This window comes from Rhamphochromis longiceps, linkage group LG4, assembly GCF_057381845.1.
Source record: "Rhamphochromis longiceps isolate RC_006_pf linkage group LG4, R_longiceps_female_GT1.1, whole genome shotgun sequence".
Taxonomy (NCBI): Eukaryota; Metazoa; Chordata; class Actinopteri; order Cichliformes; family Cichlidae; genus Rhamphochromis; species Rhamphochromis longiceps.
Window position 1 is genome coordinate 27,918,084 of NC_140560.1, and position 21,607 is coordinate 27,939,690.

Consider the following 21,607-nt stretch of genomic DNA (forward strand, 5'->3'; position numbering starts at 1 on the left):
ATTAAGAATGGCTGCTTTATTTGGTTATTGGCATGAATAAAATTAAAAAAGAAAATTGTATGCCTAAATACAGACTCAGTAACCCTAAGCATACCATTGTATTTAAATCATAACAATAATATTTTTGGGGGGGTAAAGGAGGAATAACAGTACAGTATTTATGCTTTACCTGAACCTGCAGCACAGCACAATACATATGGAAAAGCTCTGCTTTGTCCACCACACATATCTCTAAGAACATCAACTACAAGAACAAAAAGTTAATATCATTCTTTTGCCTTCCCCCATTTTTCAGAATGGTTCATTAGTGTGTTGAAGCATAGCATGTCCATCCTGTTACCCTTATTTATAAAATAAGCTGATATTTTATGTGTTTTGATGGTGGATGCACTATCAAATCCTTTTTGAAGTCTTCCTCTGCTAACCTGTTGTGGATCACATGGTTAATTGTGGCTGCTTTAAACAAACTGAGAATATTCTTTAGTGTATTTATATAATCCATGTATCACATTTTTTATACCGTATATATTTTGATATGTGGATCCCAAACATGTTGGGTAACGAGACTTTTCATGTAAAAGAAGACTATAAAATGTGTTTAAATGATCATTTCAAAATAGAATACAATGATTTGTTTTAATTATCCCTTACATGTAATATATGAGTTATATTTTAAAGCAGTCCAAATGTATACATACAGATAATTATAAGGATGGTGAGATCATTAAAATAAACAAGCATTTTACAAGAAACTGTAACAGTGAAAATTCCATGTTGTCTAAACGAATCAATGGGGTCTCTTGAATATAAATATATATAACTAAGTTCAAATGGTGGGCTGGTATATGTCCCATTTACATTGGTGCATACAATGTAAAACTAAGGAAAAATGTTCCAAAAGATTCCAAAAAATCTTGATTTTATTTTGAAAATATGCTCATGCTCTACATACTGGGTTCAGTACCGGTTTAGCATAGAGTATGTGAAGCATTCACAGGTGTGATGTCATCTCAGTTATCTTCTCTCCACCTTTTCTCCCTTTTTTGTTTTGCTCTTTCCTAAATAACTAACCAACTAAATAAAATAAAAAGATTTTAGTCATGTCATTTTATACATCATAAAAAATAAACATTAAAAAAAATATACTGTGTTACTACCTTCAATTTTGGTTTCAGTTTTGGTCACAGCTTGTGGGCAGAGCAGCAGGGGCGACACAGGTGTGTGACTAGCTGTATTCAGCCGGGTCTAATTTATTTGTCATTTCTTTGAGAGCGTGTTGTCCTCTATGCTGAAACCATGATGTGGTTCTTCTTCTTCTTTGGCTTCTTAATCACGTGTACAGGTGAGTTTGTTATCTATCGTGTTTGTTTCTTTGTGATATAAAGTTACAATATTATGTCTCCGTTAATTTATAATTCATATCAGCTCTGTTAATGTACCATATAAAAATACTGCCATACTGTCTATGACCTTATATTTTTATATTTGATATTTGCTTTATTTCGCTTGATGGGTTTAGTTTCAGTTTTCGTGTGATTCTGTAGGTTAAGCGAAACTTGTAAATGATACAGCATACTTGTGAAACCTGTTAAACTTGTAATTCCTTGAAAGGTATGACAGAGTTACCAAGTGACAAACAAGAATCTTCTGTTCATAAAATATTTTCTTTTCTACTAAACGGCTTTTTTTCTCCTTCCTATAAACCACATTATCATCTACAGGAGAAACAAAGCATGGTCCCACAAAGCATCTTAAAACTTGATTTATGGGGCTATACTAATTAGACCAGCTTTCATTATTGTTCATCTAATTCATCTAATGTTGTTCATTAGATTGGGCATATTTCTGATGTCATGAGTAGATAGTTTTAAGCTTCTAAAATTGATGTATTTTGGTGTAAAAAAAAAAAAAATAGCCTCTGTTTGTGGCACCTGTTATGCTGTAGATACTGTCTGATCCACAGTCCTAAGGAAAATCTAGTATTCCAGTGTAGTTTGATGCTTAGTGGCTTTTTAAGAGGTTTTTAAAACCAACATATTCTGTTTTCATGAAAATGAAAAAAGACTCCTTTAAAACTTTCTGTCTGGGGCGTTAAAGAGGATGACTGTAGTTTTAGTTGTCTAATGATTTTTTTTTACTAGAATGACAACAGGTTCAAGTGTTAATGCACAAAGTCAAGTGAGAGGAAAGAAAGTAGTGTTGGGTATGTTGTGATTTGGGAAAAGGTGTTGAAATATCAGTTTTTTGTTTTAAAATATTGAGTGGCTCATCCTTTAAGTGGAGATTCTTCAGTCCCCTGAACTGAGTACCAGCCATGTATACATCGCTGTTTGTGCCATATGCCAAACTTAAGTCTACTTCTTCTCTAGGAAACCCTGCAAGTGCCTCCTGTCCATTACAAATTAGTCCCCCTAGAGTTGTGGTGAGACTTGAAGGCTCCTTTTCAGCCAACTGCACCTCACTATCTGACCAGATTGATGGAATGGGCTGGGAGTCTCCATATGGAGGATTGGACCTTACCCAGGGTGTCACTTCTCTTCTCTTTTCAATTGACTCTGTGCCAGTGTGGGAGTTAGAGCCAATGTGTTTTGTAAATCTCCATGATGGTGATCAGTGTGTAAAACTGTTACCAGTCACTGTTTATAGTAAGTAGCCTTAACTTTCTCATATATTTCCTAGAAAGGTGTTTTAATATTAGAACACTGAATGACATTAATTCATTTTATTTCTTCTACTTGCAGAAATGCCAGACAGTGTGTCATTGAGACAAAATTCAACTACAGTGAAAGAAGGTGAACAGTTTGCCATACAGTGTGACATTGTTAATGTTGCACCAGCAAGAAATCTCTCTATGCTTTGGCACAAAGGAAATAAGATCTTAAATTCTGAGACATTTGATGACTCCAGTCCATCTCCCGTCAGTAAGTCATCTGTCCTCACTCTGACTGCTCATGGAGATGATGATGGAGCTGAGATCTGGTGTGAAGCAAAACTAAACTTGTGGCCAGGAGAACAAGGTCCTGCCATGATGCGCTCAAAGTCACATAGTGTGACTGTACTCAGTGAGTTTTCATCACTTGTAATTGTATTTTCATTTCTTGAAGTTTTTCTCTGTTCATCTCTGTATTCTGATACATTCATAACATTTCTTATTTCGTTATACTTTTTTTATTGTCATAATATTTTGTGCTGTGATTCTCCATTGAGTAGTCGTCATGGGACCAGTGCTGGGATTTTAATTGTTTTGGTGTTTGTTTTAGGGATGTGTAGTTTGTTGTGTTTGTATATAACACTGGAGACAATGGCTCGTTTTTAGGCACACTTTAATGTCCATCAAACTGTTTACATCACACTCACTTCACTTCTTCTCTCTCCTCCTCATTGTACCCGTTACACAGTAGCACCTTTGGCCCAAAGGAGTGATGGCAACCACAGAGCACACAACACCCAGATTCAGTCCACACAAGATAGTTTATTACAGACAGAGCAGAAAGACTGAGAAGATGAGCTGAGAGCGACAATGTTAACACATTTCCCATCTCCCACAGGGGCTCGAACAACCTTTGGAGTCAAGCTGGCAATAGGTGTGGCCATTGGAGTTTTGCTCCTCATTGCTGTTGCATATTATGTGACACCCAATGGCACAATCTCTTTCCACAATTGTGGCTATCAACCAGGAACTCCCTCAGGATGAGTATAAGGTAAACCTTTATCTTCTTATAAAAATGCACATCTCTGCTATTATTATTATTTCTAATTATTTTATTTGGTGTTTGGAGAAAACATCTGTAACATGTCTGTTGATGGCCGACGGACATGTCTGCTCTGCGTGCTCTGTGGGTGTTCTTCTGTTCAAAGCTGTAGCTTTAAAAATGCACCTTAAAACACATATGCATCAACACTACAATGAGCGGGTGGAGGGAGGTTTGGAGTCTTCTCTCACCCCCATTCTCTGCGACCTGCTGGAGCAGGGGGGCTAGGAGGAGGAGTTGGCCGTCCAACTGCGGTCTGGAGTATGGAGCCTTCCTGCTGCTGCGGAGTCGGGGCGGTCTGCCTCCCCCCACCGCAGGGAAAAGGGAAACACCACCTGGGTCTGGGTGCAGTTCCCCCCTCCAGGGGCGGGGGCACCTAGACCCGGTTTGTAGAGTACGCTTGGGGAGTGTGATCGTGTGTACAACGTCTCTTTATGTCTGTCTCCACGTTGGTTGAGTGTGGAGTAAGTGCATATGAGAGCATGAGGGTGGGAATGGATGTTTGTATCTGTGTGAGCCTGTATGTCTGTGTCTATATGTCAGATTGGGTGTCAGGCGCCACCTCTCTGGGGACATCTCAGGCCCTCCAAGGTTTGGAGGCCTATCTCCCCCTACCACCACTTCCCCTGCCAGTGGCGGACCCCCTCAGATATCGGTGCGTTGGTGGTTCTTTGTGTCCGGGGATGGGCGTCCAGGTACACACCAGCTCACTCCTTGGCGGCCGCTTATCGGGGCCTGGAGCCTGGGGCTCGCTCGGGCCACTTCGGAGGTGGGGTGCCCCCGGCCTCTCGGCCTGGGGCTCGGTCACTCAGGCGCAGCTGGCTGCCGGCGGAGCTCACGGGCGCGTCACTGCAACTCCCCCTGGCTTCTGCTCCGCGGCTGCTGAGTGAGCCCTCATCTGGGACTCTCCTCAGCTCTTTCCGGGACAGTGGCGCAGCTGCCCCTCTGTTGGTCTTCCTTGGTCTCTTGTGTTCTGGGGGCCTCTGGATGTCTGGAGTTTTGATCTCCTCCACACCTGCTTCATGCCCTGGAGGACGGGGCTGTGGCCCCCCCACACCCTCTAGCAGATTATTACATGAAGGAACCTTTTAAAAAACAAAAAACAAGCGCGTCCATGCTCACAGGTGTACACACGGGTGATCACACCCACAAACTACACCCTTTTTGGCTCCTACCTCAAAGCACACTGTGTTCTGTTGATCTTATGTGCTGCACAATAATGTTTAACATTTAGTATTTACTGTCATATTCCCATATATCATTGTGATGTTGTTTATTCTATTACTCTTGTTCTCTTCTGCTTGCTTTCTTTTTTCTTTCTCAGCAGGTGACCCAGGTGATTGATATATGCATTTTTTTTCTCTGCCCGTTCTGTTGGTTTTTGTCTTTTGCCCTTTTCCCCCGTCCCTCTTCTCAGCTGTTTCTCTTTCCCTCTTTCTTTCTCCCCTTCTTTCCCCCAGTCAAGTCTGTCCCGTATTCAGTAAGTGAAAATAAAATAAACAATAAAAGGTGAATCAAATGGACCATTACGGCAAGGCTGGGATGGTCAGTTTGGTAAAGTAAATCCGTTGGGCATCTTTCTTTGCCTTTAGACAACAATTCTGAGGGCAAAAGAGCCAAACGGGACAGGCCAAAAAAAAAAAAAAATGCATTATCTTGTCAGCTATCTCTAAAGCTCCACTAATCAAGACTGCTGCCCTAACACATATTTGTGGTACAGAAAATGTGTCAGGCTTATTATGGAGGCATGACTCACTGCTTCCTGGACTTTTTTTGGACACCTTTTCCACGCAGTTATTTTCTGTTTCAGTTTTAGGCAAAGTTTTCCATTGTATTTGCATGTCTGTAGCTGATGTCAGGATGGTTATTTGAGTGAACTGGTCTTGTTGCTACTGAAGGTGGTTCTACTACCCATTGAATCACATGGCTTTTTTTCCGTTGTTTTCACTAATTTGCTTATCCATTTTGATTTAGTTTTTGTTAAATACAGTGTAGTGAAAAGGTATTTACCCTTTTCTTGAATTCTTAGCTTTTTGTATTTTTGTTACACTTGAATGTTTCAGATCATAAAATAAATGTTAACATTAGACAAAGATAACCTGAGTAAATGAAAAATGCTATTTTTAAATTATGGTATATATGATGGTATGGGATCCAGTCAACCACAGAGAGAGCCACAAATGGAGAAAACTTGGAATAGTGGCGAACCTTCCCAGAAATTGTTGAACCTACCAAAATTACTCCAAGAGTGCATCAACATCAAAATCTCATCCAGAGGTCATAAAATAACCCAGAGAAGCATCTAAAGAACTGCAGGTCTCACTTGTCTCAGTTGAGGTCAGAGTTCATGATTCAATAATAAGAAAAAGAGTGGGCAAAAAATAGCTTCATTGGAAAGTTCCAAGTTTAAAAATCACTGCTGACCAAAAAGAACACAAAGGCTCAGATGGCCCGTCTTCTGTGGACTAGCTAGACAAAAGTTGAACTTGCGTCCCGTTACATCCATCGCAGCAGTCCATTTAAAGGACATCATAGCACCAGTCAAACATGGTGGCGGTAGTGTAATAATCTGGGGCTGCTTTGCTGCTTAAAGACGTGCACAACTTACAATTTACTGAACAATGAATTCTGCTCTCTAACAGAAAATCCTGAAAGAGAATATGCAGCCCTGAACCTCAAGCATGATTGGATTGTGCAGCAAATCCAGAACAGACCAGCATGTGCACCTCTGAATCGCTACAGAAAAAAATACAATAATAAATTACGGCACTGTTAAACTCACGGGAAATGCAAAGCATTTATAAACTGCCTTTCCTTATCACCTGTCCTGCCAGCAGTGCGCACCGCAGTTTTATTATTTAACTTCAGTCTTCCATATATGTCGTATTGAATGTCTCTGTATATTCAGTTTAATATTTGATGTAAATCCAAAAGTTTATATTTATTTATGAGAAACAGTAAAGCCTGAATAACTTATTGTTGAAAATAAACCGCACACTGATGTGTTAATAATCCGAATTATTGAAGGGTTAATGGAGTTCAAGTTCTTCGTGTGAAGGCTGAGGAGAACTTTATAACATATTTGTATTTGTTTGTATGTGCTGTAAATATTTGTTACTTAGGCAAAAGTGTATTTTCTTATTAAACATCTTGTTGCTATTCATATGCATGTAAACAGCAGTTATTAGTGTAATAAAGGAACATAAAATATACAAGGTTGTAAACCTCTTTGCCAGTAATTCAGAATAGCTGTTTTCTTTGGTTGTTGTTATGAGCAAAATTAAAATCGAAAGGAAAATTGTAGGCTTAGATACAAACTCAGTAACCTAACCATATAAGCATACCATTGTATTTAAATCAGTAGGAGCACAATATAGTTTTGTCTCAGCCTGCTGCACAGATACAAGGCATATGGAAAAACTCTGCTCTGTCCTGCACACAGATTTGATATCTCTATAAAAGGCATAAACTGTTTGCTTATTTCGGGGACATTTGGCGCACATGAAACAACGGCACCTGAATTTTCAGTGTTTTGTTGGAGTCTGTCCTCGGGAGGGTGCTGTGGGAGAATCCAACAGGTTTACAGGTATGGACGCCTTCAAGTGCAGTCGGGAATATTGCTATTAGACATTTCTACCCAGTATGAAAAGACGAAGTTTTAAGCCTTGCGACTTGGTTGTATAAAAACTGCATACACATTTATCATTTACATGCTTTAAAATTGACGATTAAATGCTGAAGTCTTGGAGGAGGGGGGTTTAATTGAGTAATTAGCTGAAACTAAAGGTTGAGCTAAGGTTAAATGAAACTAGTTGCTATACTGCAAACTTTTGAAGGTTTTCTTCAAAAGTAAATCAAATGTTTAATTTATTAAGTAAGAGGTTGAACAATAACTTCGAACTGTTCCTTTAACTCACAATGTCGCTTCAGAGCGAGCAGAAGACGGGACGCTTGGTGAGGTAATCGTGTGACTGTCGGGATAGTTGCTGCCTGACTACTTTTGGTTTCGGATTTTTTTTCCTTTACAGGTTTAGGGTTTGGTCACAGCTTGTGGGTACAGGAGCAGCAGGAGGAGGGACAGGGTGCTTGACTAAGTTTATTCAGCCGGATCTAATTTATTTTTCTTTTCTTTGTGAGCGTGTTTCCCTGTTTGCTGAAACCATGGTGTGGTCCTTCTTCTTCTTCGGTTTATTAATCGCGTGTACAGGTGAGCTTGTTTTCTTTCTTTGTTACATAAAGCTACCATATTGTGTCTTTATGAATTGATCGCTGCAGCTTCGAGCTCATCTTCGGGAGAAAGCCTACGCCCATTGTTTGATACATATCAGCTCTGTTCGTGGACTGTATAAACATGCTGTCCTACTGTCCGTGACCGGGTTTGTATTTGTTTCTTATAATCGTGAATTTCAGTTTTAATCTCTGTGTTGTTAGATCTTCTCGACTAAACACAGCTTGTAAATCATTGACCCAAGTTTGTGTATTTTATCAGGTCAGTGTCTGAGCTGTTATTCCTGGAAATGTATGAAAGAGAAACTAAATGACCAAGAAGAACTATAGTAACATTTGTATCAACCACTGTAAACTAAACAACAAAAAAAAGTTAGAACCCCTCAAATCCAATCAAGTCCGACCCCCGTCACCACCAACAAAATGAAAAGAAAGTGCTACCAGAAACAAAAGTAGGGAGGGGGGTTACATTCAGTGAAGCAAAAATAGATATGAATAGAAATTGTACTCTATGTGTCTACATAAACTTGCATCTCCATATTTCATTATCTTGTGTGAACCCAGAAAAAAACAACAACTTTGAAACATGATTTATGGCGCTACTAGACAGACCAGCTTTTCTCAGAGATCTGTTTCTTTACAGAAGGGGCAGATTTCTTGCTAATTTTATGAGGAGATTTCCTTAAGGTTCATAGGAATAAGGAGGAAAATTTGCAGTTTCCATAACAAAGCAATGAATTATTATCAGTCATCAACTTCTTTGCAAGAGAAATATGAGTCATGTCACTGAGTAAGGCTGGTTAAATCTTAGTCTCTGATACTGATCCCAGACAATACTTTAAATTACTCGAATAAAGTTTCCAGTGGATATTTTGCTTCTGAAATGGATTCATTTATCGGCTGGAGGTATAATGATGTAAGATGAAGTAACTCTGCAACAAACTTGTGGTACCAGTTATGCTTTAGATACTGCCTGATCTCCTTTCTTGGGGGGATATGCCTTTTAGATTAGAAGTCCTTTTTTTTGCCTGTCCCATTTGGTTCTTTAGCCGTCAGAATTGTTGTCTGAAGACCAACAAGGATACCCAATGGATTTACTTTGCGAAATGGATCATCACGGCCTTGCCATATTGGTCCGTTTGATCAACCTTTGTTGTTATTATTTATTTTATTTTATTTTCAGTTGTTACAGACGGGACAGACATGACTGAGGGATAGGAAAGGGAGAAAGAAAGATGAAGGAAAAGAAAAACAGAAAGGAATAGGGACAGTGAGAGAGGGCACTTAAAAAGAGAAAGAAGAGAAAAAAAAATCTCCTGGATCACCTGTTGAGAGAAAAAGAAGAGAAAACAAGCAAAAAAAACAGAGTAACATACTAAACACAACACCATCACGTTAATCTAGCTAAGTGTAAACAGCAGTAAATACTAAATATTGAATGTTGTTGTGCAGCACGTAGGACCGACAGCGCACAATGTGCTTGGAAATAGCAGCCAATAAAGGTGTAGTTTATGTCTATGAACAGTGGACACCCGTGTGCACACCTGTGTGGATCAGCGCGCTTGTATTCAAAAGATTTCCCCATGTAATGGTGTGCTAGAGGATGTAGAGAGCCATAGCCCCATCCCCCAGGGCATGAAGCAGGCATGGAGGAGAGATTAGAAGTCTTTAAATCAAAATATCAAATCTTTATGAAATTTAAAAAAAGGTCCTCAATAAATTTTCATCTGGAGAGCTGAAGAGTATGAAATTGATAATTTTTTAATACAATAATCTTTCTGGCTATCCTGGAGTAGCTTGGCTTTCAAATACTAATTGGGCGAGAGTTGTTTAGTGTTTGTGTTCAGATATTGAATGGCTCATCTTTTCAGCATGGAGTCTTAAGTCCTCTGAACGAGGCCAGAGTACTAACAGGACCGTAATGCTTAGTAGAACATCAGAGTAAATGTTGCCATAAACTTAAGTCTTCTTCTTCTTCTCTAGGAAACCCTGCAAGTGCCTCCTGTCCATTACAAATGAGTCCCTCTAGAGTTGTGGTGAAATTTGGAGACGCCTTATCAGCCAAGTGCACCTCACTATCTAACCAGACTGATGGAATGGGCTGGGAGTCTCCATATGGCGGAAGGGACAATACCAAGGGTGTCACTTTTCTTGACTTTAAAATTGACTCTGTGCCAGTGTGGGAGTTAGAGCCAATGTGTTTTGTAAATCTCCATGATGGTGATCAGTGTACAGAGATTTTACCAGTCACTGTTTATAGTAAGTAGCCTTAACTGTCTCATATATTTCCAGAAAAGGTGTTTTAGTATTTGAACAGTGAATGACATTAATTCATTTTATTTCTTCTACTTGCAGAAATGCCAGACAGTGTGTCATTGAGACAGAATTCAACTACAGTGAAAGAAGGTGAAAAGTTTGCCATACAGTGTGACATTGTTAATGTTGCACCAGCAAGAAATCTCTCTGTGCTTTGGCACAAAGGAAATAAGATCTTAAATTCTGAGACATTTATTGAGTCCAGTCCATCTCCCGTCAGTAAGTCATCTGTCCTCACTCTGACTGCTCATAGAGATGATGATGGAGCTGAGATCTGGTGTGAAGCAAAACTAAACTTGTGGCCAGAGGAACAACGTCCTGCCATGATGCGCTCAATGTCGCATAGAGTGACTGTATTCTGTGAGTTTTTAAGTTGATCTTGATCAAACATCAGAAGATTTTCCTTGTATTTTATTTTCTAATTTATTTCACATTTGTCTGTATTTTATTTGCATGCATGTCCTCAGACCCACCAACCTACACCAAGGCTGGAAATGAGACTCTGGAAATGACAGTTGGTGAAAATATGACTTTAAATTGTAACGCTAAAGGAAACCCTCCACCATCATACCACTGGGAATTCCCAAAATTCACAAAAGAATGGCATGACAAAGAAGAAGTGATTGAGCCAATTCTGACCCTACCGTTTGAGCTTCCAGGGGTCTATACATGCACAGCCTATAGTAACCAAGGCAATGTGACCAAATATTTCAATATCAGCGAAGCTCCAAGTAAGTTCTCATTAGTTACTTCATGACATTTTGTATCTCGTTATACGTTCTTATTGTCTATAATATTTTGTGCTGTGATTCTCCATTAGGTAGTCATCCTGGGACCACTGCTGGGATTTTAATCGCTTTGTTCTTTGTTTTCATTTTTATTTTGGGATGTGGGGTTTATTACAGACAGAGCAGAAAGTCTGAGCAGATAAGTTGAGAGCAACAATGTAACAACATTTCCCATCTCCCACAGGGTCTCGAACAACCTTTGGAGTCATGGTGGGAGTGGGTGTGGCCGTCGGAGTTTTGCTCCTCATTGCTGGTGCATATTTTGTGACACCTAATGGAACGTTCTCTTTCAACAAAGGCGGCTATCAACCAGGAACTCCCTCAAGACCAGTATAAGGCAGACTTTTTTTTAAATTCAGATTTGCATGGCTATTATTTTTATTTTTGTTAATGATCTTATTTGGTGCTTGGACCCAAAAATTCTGTAACATGTCTCTTAATGGACAAAGGACATGTCTGCTCTGCATGCTCTGTGGGTGTTCTTCTGCTCAAAGCTGTGGCTTTAAAAATGTATTATCTTGTCAGCTATCTCTAAAGCTCACTAATCAAGATTGCTGCCCTAACAAACATATATAATACAGGAAATGTGTTTAAATGCACTGCAGTAACCTTTACAAGTCTGTGTATAAAAATGCAACAGATAAATAATTAGATTTCATCCCCACTACAGTCTTATTTTGGAAGCATGATGTGCTTGCTGGCCTTATTTGGAAATCTTTACTACACAAATACTTCCTGTTTCAGTTTTAATCAGGATAATTCAAACCTTTTTGCATATGGATGTGATGTTTTCCTCTCTCCTGCACATTTTCACAAGTCTGTAGCTGATGTCGAGATGGTTACTTGAATGCACATAAACTCATTTAATGAATCAAGCTGATGTTGGACTCAGGGGAATTAACACCTAACAGGCGCTCTTTTTCTAGCTCATCATTTTGGTTTTATGGCTTTCACACATACTGTATGGTTTGTTCTGTGCTGATTATCAGCTTCGTGCTGCAGCAAAGCTCCGATGAAGCCACTATATCCTGTCCATGCAAAACTACAAATGAAGACAAAGGTTGTATCAGAGGAATTAAACAGAGCATATATTTTGGACACAATTGCTGTAATACGTTGATACAGCTATATATGGTCAGAGTGGATTTCTCAGCTTTTTGTGCGGTTGTGCTTTTGGGTTATATTTCTCATCTAGTAATTGTGTTAAAAAATATTGTTTTTATTGTTCATATGACTTGATAATTAGGTACTATTTAACAGCAATTGTTGCCTCATCTGAATTGTAGACCTCTTGTGTGTCTTTAAAAAAAATAACAATTCATCAAGAAGTACATTAAATATTTGCATAAAACTCATTTTTTTAAAGCAAAATTAGCAATTCTATGTCAGCATTTTATATATTCATTTTGTTTCTACTCATCTAAACATGTAAATGCTTTGGAGGTACTTTTTATGGAATTACTTGAGAGCACAATGTAGTAATTACTTTTTTTAAGTATTCATTTTTAGGATATGTATAAATTATTCATATTTCTTTCTCCTTTTTTGTAAAATTCGATTTCTGTATGCACTGGTAAGTCTTTCGGATCGCTTCATAATTTTTGCACTGAATAGACTGATAGAGTTTATCAAGTATTGCGCCAACTTTTCACATGACACAACAGTTGTTTTACTGAGTCTGCATTTTACCAGAGTTTGTCTAATTGTACCAGTGACATGTTTTTAAGAAACTACATGTGTGTGATTGTAAATCCTGAATTAAACAATTCAGGAGACGAGGCAAAGTCAAACCAGTTTTCTTTCTCACTCTCTGTCTTTGAGTCTGGCTACATTTTACAATGTTCACTCTGCCATACTAATTAGTTCTTTAAAAAGTGAATGTAAAGAAGATCATTTGTGATCCAGACTACTGTTGCCAATATAAACATATTTCTTATGAAACCATGTTTTTTTCCTTCTCTGTCACTGTTCAAATACTGTTTCTGTATGCTCTGTGTTGCCCTAACAACCTGGCACAGCCACCAGTGCTCAATTAGTCATGGACTTAAAGAAAAAAAAAACAAGATTTTTCAAATGAGCAAACGCACAACATTAACGTGTTTCGATAGAGAACTTTTAGAGGGAAGAGCATATTCAAAGCTGCAAGTGAACTGAGCTCATACTGCAATGTGTAAGTTGAGATTCCCAGCTGTGCTGTCCATAAATACACCATAAAGCGTTCGATTACTCGCTCCCTTGCACTGCAGTTGTGGTCAAAGCTGATAGGCTGCGTAGCATTCTGGTCACAGTTGGGAGTCTTACAAGCTACATCCTGCACAAGACCAGCACTGCTGCCTGCTGGGATTTCACAAAGCATGGAGGTCAGGAGCAATAGGAGGCAAGCATGCAAGACGAAGGGAAAACAAGCGTTTCTTCACAGAGAGTGACACTGAAAGGAAAGAGAAAATGTGGGTCAGGTTGATATGCTTTCACCTCTGTGTTCTAGGAGACTCACATGACTCAAAAATTAAGGAATGAAAGTTTGGTGTTTACATTTTATTCTACTCAGATTTCAAGCTGGATGTTGGAAAATAGGGGTAGGGGGCGGAGGAACTAGACAGATGTATTCATCCTATATTAGTGGCATTTTAGTTCTGCATATACTTCGATGTCTCTGCAGGCTTTTAATATCCTGCATACTTGCTTCTAAGATTACTGCAGTGCAGTAAGTGTTATGCTGTTTTTCAGAGGCCTGCAACCTGTTACATTTCCCTCTTTCCCTTTCACCCCCTCCATCGCCCCCCAAAGTCAGCTGGGAGGGAACTTTTGTTCCAACATAATTCCCTGCAGGGTTGCCAAGGTCTTTCAAGTTGGAGTTCTCTTTCTCTAGTCTGTTAATCCACGGCTCGGTGCAGAAAATAACATGGGAAACAACTTTCTCACATGGATTCTTTTGCTTTGCACATTTTGTTCAGGTAAGATTTTGTCGCAGAGGTGTTTCTTTTCACTTCTTTGGGTTGTAGATGACGTTTGGTCTTATGGAAATGCTAGTAAGTAAATCCGGGTTGGAATGATCAGTAACTTCTGTGAAATAAATCTAAAGGCGAGCTCGAAGAATTAGAGCAGCCAGTTTTGTGCTGACAAAAATATTTGTCTTCATGCCAAGACTGTTATTTACTCAAGTGATGAAAGGCCCTAAAGAATAGGATGTGTGGTTGCATGCTGGATGCTTATTAGGTTGCAGCCAAGATATAATGTGGGTGACGCCCTGTAAGTAGGTCAGTTTAATTCTGCTGTCATAGCACATGTGACTTATTAGTAGTATAGCTATAAATCCCCTATTAGCAATGCACACTTGTAAACTTTGAAAGTATTAGACAATTCCTGCTTGATTACTTGTGAGTGTGTTGTAACAGGGTTACATAATGTGCAAGTAGTTACGGCTTTTTCATGTAAATATGAATATGCATTGTGATGATGATGACAGAAAAACAGTGAGAGATATCACTGCTGTGTATCTTAGTGTCAGGTGAAGGCTGCTCCCTAATCCTCAAGCCGTCCAGGGTCGTGGTGGGCTTTGGGGAGTCAGTGTCTGTCAGCTGCGAGGCTGCACGCCCTGTCCGTGTCCTGGGCTGGGAGTCAGCCATCAGTGCTTCACATACACAAGAGGACCGGTCTGTCCAGTGGAAGGTGGACAGTCTCATTGACTGGATAGAGGAGCCCATCTGTTATGGGGTGTTTTTCACAGCTCCGAAACAATGCGAGGAGAAGCTCAACCTCGTGCTCTACAGTGAGTTGTTTAAAAGCTGTTGTTAAGATTGATTTCTCAACCGAGCCCTTTTTTGATTGACCTGAACCCTGTGTGTTATTCATTTAGAAACTCCAGACAGTGTCTCCATCAGACAGGTGAACCACACCGGCCCCATGGTGGCAGGGAAAGAGTACCAGCTGCTCTGCGAAGTTCAGAATATTGCTCCCGTTCAGTATCTCAGCCTGAGGTGGTACAGAGGGCAGACTGAGGTTTATAACCACTCCTTCTCTGATCTCACCTCTTCCTCACCTGTCCAAGTATCCTCTATCCTTGTTATCACACCAACTAAAGCTGAGAACGGAGTGCAGTATAAGTGTGTTGCAGAGCTGGAGCTTGGGCCAGAGGGACCACAGCCACCTCCCACTGTTTCCTCAGAACCTCTCAATGCTTCTGTTTATTGTGAGTCACTAAGCTCTTCTCATTCTTAAAGCAAGTTCCTGCATGCTCGATACAGTGAGAAATGATATGTGTAACTTTCTCTTTAGTTCCCCCGACATTCCTGAGTCCTGAACCAGAGATTTTGGATTCTATACTGGGGGGTGAGATCATATTAAACTGCACTGCAACAGGAAACCCCACCCCAATATACAGCTGGCAATCTTCCGTTCCCATGCAGGAGAGGGTGGAGAATGAAGCAACTGTTACCTCCTCCTCGCTGCTCCCAGGGACCTACACCTGCACTGCATCCAATACACTGGAAAAGAAAAGCAAGCAGTTCATTGTCAAGGCAAAGACCAAAGGTAGAAGAGAGAAATGAGGCACATGCGCAACCTGTCTGTGCATGCTGCAGCCTAACTTGTATCTTCTTTTGCTTTCACCTAGGCGTTTGAAACAACCACTGTGGAGAGGGGGTTGGACGACCACATCAGAAACACAGCGAGAAGTTTATCTTTTTTACAGTTTTTATTTCTGGTGTTTTTGTTTTTTTACTTTCACATTTGCTACTCTGGCGATGGAGGTGCATATTTATGAGACGATCTTCTTATCATCCAGAATTAGTTCACACAGAGAAACAGACCTGAATATGCTGTGCTTGGTAATTACCATTTAATTTGTCAGTGTTGTTTTAGGATGTAGTTCACATTTTATGAGACATTCTGTGTCTAATTTATATTTGGATAGGCCCTTTTTTCCTATTAATGAAACTATCTTGTAACACTACAGAAGTGTAGCTACTCATCATAGCAGTATGACTAGCACCAGGACATGGCTGTAAATATGACGTCTTTGTTTTCTCATCTTTATCAATACAAGTTTAATAAATGAATTGTAATAAACTTCTTTCATGGACCAACAAGCCACCTTTAATCAAACATCTTTCCAAAGGAAAAAAATACTAAGAATACTAACACATAATTTACAGTAGTCTGTCCAATCCAGATGAAGCTTAAATGAATCATGCAGAACTTAGAACATATAGATAGAATTCATATTAAAGGTAACCTTTATAATTTCCTATATTCATTTTAAGTAAAATTACATATTCTATTTTGTTCTAATTTTAAAGATTATGACTTGGAGCTCATGGAAATCAGAAGCCAATTTCTCAAATTCTTATTTGAGATATTGTCTTATATTAATGAAACAAAGATTTACAATACAGAAATATCCAACTTATCAAAAGTATGTTCATCTGTACACTCAATACTTAGTCTGGGCTCCTTTACCGTGAACTGCTGCATGATTGCAGAGCAGCGTGATGCAGCCGATCAGCCTGCAGCACTCCTGAGGAGTTATTTAAGCCATTGCTTTAATAGCCACCTTCAGCTCGTGTTTATTTTTGTGTTGGGTGTTTCTCAGCTTGACAATACCCTGCACAGCCTCTCTGTGGCAGGGCTGGGCAATTACCCACCCCCACTCTACCGGATTCAGTTCTGGCAAGTTGACTGGCCAATTAAGCACATTAATAACCCAGGCAGCAAATCTGGTAGTAGTTTTGAGACTCTGGGCAGGATCTAAGTCCTGCTGAAAAAGGAAATAAGGTTTATCAGCAGGTGGAAGTATGAAGTGCTCTATAAGCTCTTGGTAGACAGCTGCACTGACATTGCACTTTATAAAACATGGTGAACCAACCACATCACAGACCTTGGATTCTGTGCCTCTCCACTCTTCCTCCACGCTCTAGGACTTTGATTTCCAAAACTAAAAAGTAAATCTGGTTCATCTCTGATTTAGGAAAAGTCAGTGTTTGCTCTTGATGCACTGGCACCACGCTCAGCCCATTCCTTTTCACCAATGACTTTCTCTGCCTTTCTCCCTTTGTGAACAGCGTCATTGATCGCTGTCTGGACAAGTGCCAAGTCAGCAGCCTTCCCCCATAATTGCGATTGCACGTGGCATGCCCAGGAGATTAACAGTATTCATGCTGTAATAACATTAATTTAATCAAACTTGTGAAAATAATCTAATATCTGAGACACTGATTTTCACAAGCTATAAAACACTCTAAATTAACCTAAAAAAAAAAGTTTATTTCACTGTGTTTGAAATTAATGCAGAATACATACGTGTTTACCTTTTTAAAGCTATACCAAAAAAACACAACTTTTCACAATATTCAAACAGCTGCCATTGCATCATTTTCCCTCTGTCACTGGGTCACTACGACTTCTCACCGCGAGATGGCGTGGTTATACTTCTACAGTCATTGATCTTAGGAGGTGATTGGTTGTTGAAGACTCACATGATCAAAACACTGCCTCGTAAGAGGATTTTTAAATATATAGAGAACTAGTATATGAGTGTTGATTTTAAAAATTTAGTGCCATCTGTGTGTGGATTTTATCATTTGGACCCCTGTCACGCGGTCACTGCGGCTTCTGACCACGAGATGACGCTGCTGTACTTCCTAAGAGGTGATTGGCTGTTGAAGAGTCACATGTTCAAAACACTGCTTAGCAAGGGGGGACTAGCATGAGCAGCTAACATTAGTTAGCTTTTTGAGACTAATTATTAGGTCCATGACAACTACTTAAAAGTGATAAAGGTGGGAGTCATTTCTTGGGTTCTTTCTTATGTTAAGTCCTCTTTGCATTTGCTCACAACAAAGAATGTCGTGTTCTCTTTCAGAAATGCCACAGAAGGATCCTTGCCAAAAGCAAGCATGTGCAATTCAGAAGTGTTTACAAGGTGCTTTAAGCGCTCACTTTGACGCAATTATATGTTGGTGAAGTGAACCTGAACTGTTGCCTAACTCTATCTCCCCCCTGCAGCTAATAAGTACGTGGAAAGCCTGTGCGAGAAGGAGATCGCGGAGATGCGGCGGTGCTGTCAAGTGCATGCGGGAAACTCCATTTGCTGCTCCGGGTTCAAAGACTCAAAACCCGCAGAGAGCAAAAGTAGCGAATAGTTCCATGTTACATGTATTCATGCAAGTCATAATTCTGCATTGTATTAGTATAACATGACAGTGGAGTTTGCTGAGTTGTTGCATATTTATTTGTCTGTCTGCTACCATCCGTTTGTAAATTTAAATAGTGTTTTCTCACAGCAGACATTTTGAGATTGCAGAGAGCCTCATAATCACTCATCCCCCTGGGGCTAAATGGCACACATCTGGCAGCCTCACAAAGCTGAACAATGCAAGCTGTCTAATGTATTTAAATATTATATCGTGTGGTTCTGTCCACACCCAATGTATTTCTCATGCCTAGTATGAAATTTCAAGTATGTGTGTGGCAAGGAGTTTTATTCTAATTATAGTAATAAAGATTTTTTTAAATTAAGAATTTCCCTGGAAATCGAGACTAACTTGTTATTCATATCTCAGCCTACAGCAAACATCGTACAGTGGATAGCTTTTAGGGGTGTAGAGGAGAACATGGCAGAAAGACAAAGTTTAATGCTAGCTGGGTAGACAAGGATGAGGCTCTAACAATTGTTTTTTCCTTCTGGTAAAGAAATAAAATGTTTGCACTTTGAATGAAACAATTGGGTTATACTTTTTAAATTAGGAGCATCATTCACCACTCATGCAATGATTAGGACAAGAAAGTCATTACAATTTAAGATTTGTTGATTGATTCATGTTGTCAAACATTTTCTTTATGGAAGCAGGTAAAAGTGGAGGTGTGAAATTAATAATACTCTGGTAGATTTGTGGCTTTCAGTTAATTCAACAACCTTATTGACTACATAATTGTAATTAGAACTACATAATGCCCTGGGTAGATTTTATTCCTAGGTGTGTTGTTTTCACCTTCCATTCTGCTGGGTCGATTCTGGCCCTCGGGCCAGAACTGGGTCAGCCACACCTCCTCAATGACTTAAAACTTTTAGTCCCTGGTGTTATGGGCCCCAGGGGTCCAGGCCCATCCAAAAAGGTCAGTGCACCCCCTCAGCTGAATTCTACTGGCATAGTTTTGGAGGCAGGCACTGTGGCAACTAGTAAGGGGGGAGGAAAAAGAATAATTTTAGTAAAATTAAATCCTTCAGTTTGGTAATGAAGGAGATCTAAATCATTGATAAGCTATTACAGTAAAAACCAAGCTCATGTTACTTATTTGATTAATAGTAGCTTAGTGACTAGGAAGTAATCTCAGTAGTGTGACTCAGGAGGACACTGATTTTTGGAGCGAATGGGCCTGTGCAAGTCAAACAATGGGAAGAGCCCCCATATGACTCTTTGGAACAAAAAAAATGTCATTTTTTCGACTTGTGTAGTTTGTTATAGGTGGTGTGGATATTCTTGTGGTTTAAAGTTGCTTGTTTGTTCTTGAATTTGTTGTGTACTTTTAAAGGTGGCCCAGCTGCCCCCATATTTGCAAGGGGTCATTACAGCGAGTAACACCAGATTTCTGATTTGTCAGGCCCTTCTTGACACAACATCAGATGGGTTGAAACAGGGACCTTTTGCTTGTTGGGTGAATGTGTAAAACTCTACACTATGGAGTGTATAGGTTATTATTATACAGGACTCCCTCTTTCTGTAACATTTTAAATATACCTTTAACCTTTTATTTTTAGCTATGCATCTTATTTTACCCTCTGTTTTTAAAGTGTAAGTGCAAATGTGCACACAATGTATAGGATAAATGTACCTAAATGTCTCTGAAGATGTAACTCATGCCTAATATTTTTTAGGCGTGGTCTGAATATTTGTGAATCCAGGCCTTGGATTATTTTAACACTGACACCCTGGTTGTACCTGTTAGACCCAGACAAACTACATTGTTAAGGATTTCCTTAGTACATGAGCTCCACATTCTCTGCATGGGAGTCATTGCCATCTTGAGCAGCTGTAAACGGTTGCTCAGGCTCATTTTACACTTTGAAACCTTGCCTCCTTTTGTCAAAACTCTAAACAAGTAAATTCACACAACTTCTGGCAAATCTTACTAACTCATCAACACAGTTTTGCACGTTCTCAAAACCACGGAGTGTTGTCAGATCACACAGGGAACCATTGAGAATAATCACACCACACATGGTACATTGCACAATACGCCTAGGACGAAAAATGTAAACAGCTTTCAAAACATGTAACTCAAGTCTTTCCGGCCTCGTGTGGCCATCTTGCATGTAAAAAAAAAAAATTGAATAAAAAATAGATCCCTCCTAACACACACGCACACACATACTGCCATCCACTCCTCAGCTTCCCTTTTATTTACCAAGACATCATTGTGGCAACAGAGGATCTGCTGAGAAACCAGTTTTATTCTCATCTAACATAATTATAAAAAATTAGAAACCATAAAACTGGAGTGTGGGAAAAATGTGAAACACTTTAATGAGTACATAATTGTGAGAAAAGAAAATCACCTACTTCACACTTCTGCTGTTTCTTTTTATATGGGTTATCAATTCGTGCACAAAAATATGATAATATAAATGCTTGAATATTTTTTGGGAATGACTGTTCTTCATCTTATTCTTCCTCCTGTGCCTCACATAATTTCCACCACCCTTTGAGCCATCTTAGCAGGCCAAAGTGGCTTTATATCTTATATCTAGATTTTAAGAAATGACATCTGTGCTGTAATTGTGATTAATGTCTGCTTGCGGTTCTTGACGTACGAATGCAAGTGAATCACTGTGCAGAAATTAGTTTCTTAAGGCTTTAAGCTTTAGTCTCTTAACTTATAGCTTTAATAGAATTATACATGTAAAAGTAAAGAGTGTTGATAAAGGTTTATACATTCAGACCAATCAAATGTATAGCCAAAGACATATATACGGCAATAAAATAAGAAAAAAATCAAGAAATGCAGGCTTTCGATCTTTTGATATAGCGATGTTGAATGTTTTCAGTTCATATGTTCAACAGGTTGGATGCCAGTTAGAAAAGAATGAGGAATCCTGGATTAAGTTGGATGAAGTGGTGGAGAGTGGCAACTGAAGCAGCGTTCAATGGATATGTAGGTTAAAAGTTGGTCAGAGGTTTTGGGTTAAGGAAAGAAATGTGAAAGCACTGATGGTAGTGGGTCGAGAAGAGGGTGGCATAAGAATGGAGCAAGCAAACATGTTGAAGGTGTAATCTGAAAGAGACAGGAACCTGCTCAGTGGTTTCAGGGGAGAATGGAACTGGGCAGTATTAGATGGTAGTCTGTAAGATGAGTCTGGACATCAAAAAGAGGAAGCAATTGAAGGCAGAGATAATTACTGAATGGTGGAGGTTGAGGAAGGAAGAATGCTGTGCAGAGTTCAGGGAAGAGTTGAGGCCAGCTCATGGTAATAGTGAGGAGTCATCAGATGACTGGGAAAGTACAGCTGTAGTGGTGAGGGAAACTGAC

General features: G+C 39.5%; 4 protein-coding genes across 6 annotated transcripts; all 4 read left to right on the forward strand.

Moving 5' to 3' along the window:
• The first annotated feature begins 32 nt into the window (after positions 1-32).
• On the forward strand, positions 33-7,541 carry LOC146671877 (intercellular adhesion molecule 1-like). Of its 2 annotated transcripts, XM_085404274.1 has the most exons (4): positions 33-1,342; positions 2,370-2,645; positions 2,742-3,062; positions 3,549-7,541. In XM_085404274.1, the coding sequence occupies exons 1-4, from the start codon at positions 1,297-1,299 to the stop codon at positions 3,692-3,694; spliced, it is 789 nt and encodes a 262-aa protein (XP_085260400.1). In that variant the 5' UTR covers positions 33-1,296; the 3' UTR covers positions 3,695-7,541. The 2 variants fall into 2 exon arrangements, with proteins under 2 accessions (XP_085260400.1, XP_085260399.1); XM_085404273.1 differs by having other exon boundaries at positions 33-2,645.
• Positions 7,542-7,777: 236 nt separating this feature from the next.
• LOC146671878 (cell adhesion molecule 3-like) lies at positions 7,778-13,024 on the forward strand. Its single transcript, XM_085404270.1, has 5 exons — positions 7,778-7,959; positions 9,963-10,238; positions 10,335-10,655; positions 10,763-11,026; positions 11,268-13,024. Exons 1-5 carry the CDS (start codon positions 7,914-7,916, stop codon positions 11,417-11,419), a joined length of 1,059 nt encoding a protein of 352 aa, XP_085260396.1. The 5' UTR covers positions 7,778-7,913; the 3' UTR covers positions 11,420-13,024.
• A 391-nt stretch (positions 13,025-13,415) lies between these two features.
• On the forward strand, positions 13,416-16,163 carry LOC146671879 (vascular cell adhesion protein 1-like). 2 transcript variants are annotated; one of them, XM_085404272.1, is made up of 6 exons: positions 13,416-13,530; positions 13,871-14,037; positions 14,586-14,852; positions 14,940-15,272; positions 15,359-15,613; positions 15,696-16,163. In XM_085404272.1, the coding sequence occupies exons 2-6, from the start codon at positions 13,986-13,988 to the stop codon at positions 15,701-15,703; spliced, it is 915 nt and encodes a 304-aa protein (XP_085260398.1). In that variant the 5' UTR covers positions 13,416-13,530; positions 13,871-13,985; the 3' UTR covers positions 15,704-16,163. The 2 variants fall into 2 exon arrangements, with proteins under 2 accessions (XP_085260398.1, XP_085260397.1); XM_085404271.1 differs by lacking the exon at positions 13,416-13,530 and having other exon boundaries at positions 13,803-14,037.
• Positions 16,164-17,588: 1,425 nt separating this feature from the next.
• On the forward strand, positions 17,589-18,804 carry cmc4 (C-x(9)-C motif containing 4 homolog (S. cerevisiae)). The gene is made up of 3 exons (XM_085405244.1): positions 17,589-17,728; positions 17,943-18,002; positions 18,086-18,804. The coding sequence occupies exons 1-3, from the start codon at positions 17,611-17,613 to the stop codon at positions 18,220-18,222; spliced, it is 315 nt and encodes a 104-aa protein (XP_085261370.1). The 5' UTR covers positions 17,589-17,610; the 3' UTR covers positions 18,223-18,804.
• The last annotated feature ends 2,803 nt before the right edge of the window (positions 18,805-21,607 follow it).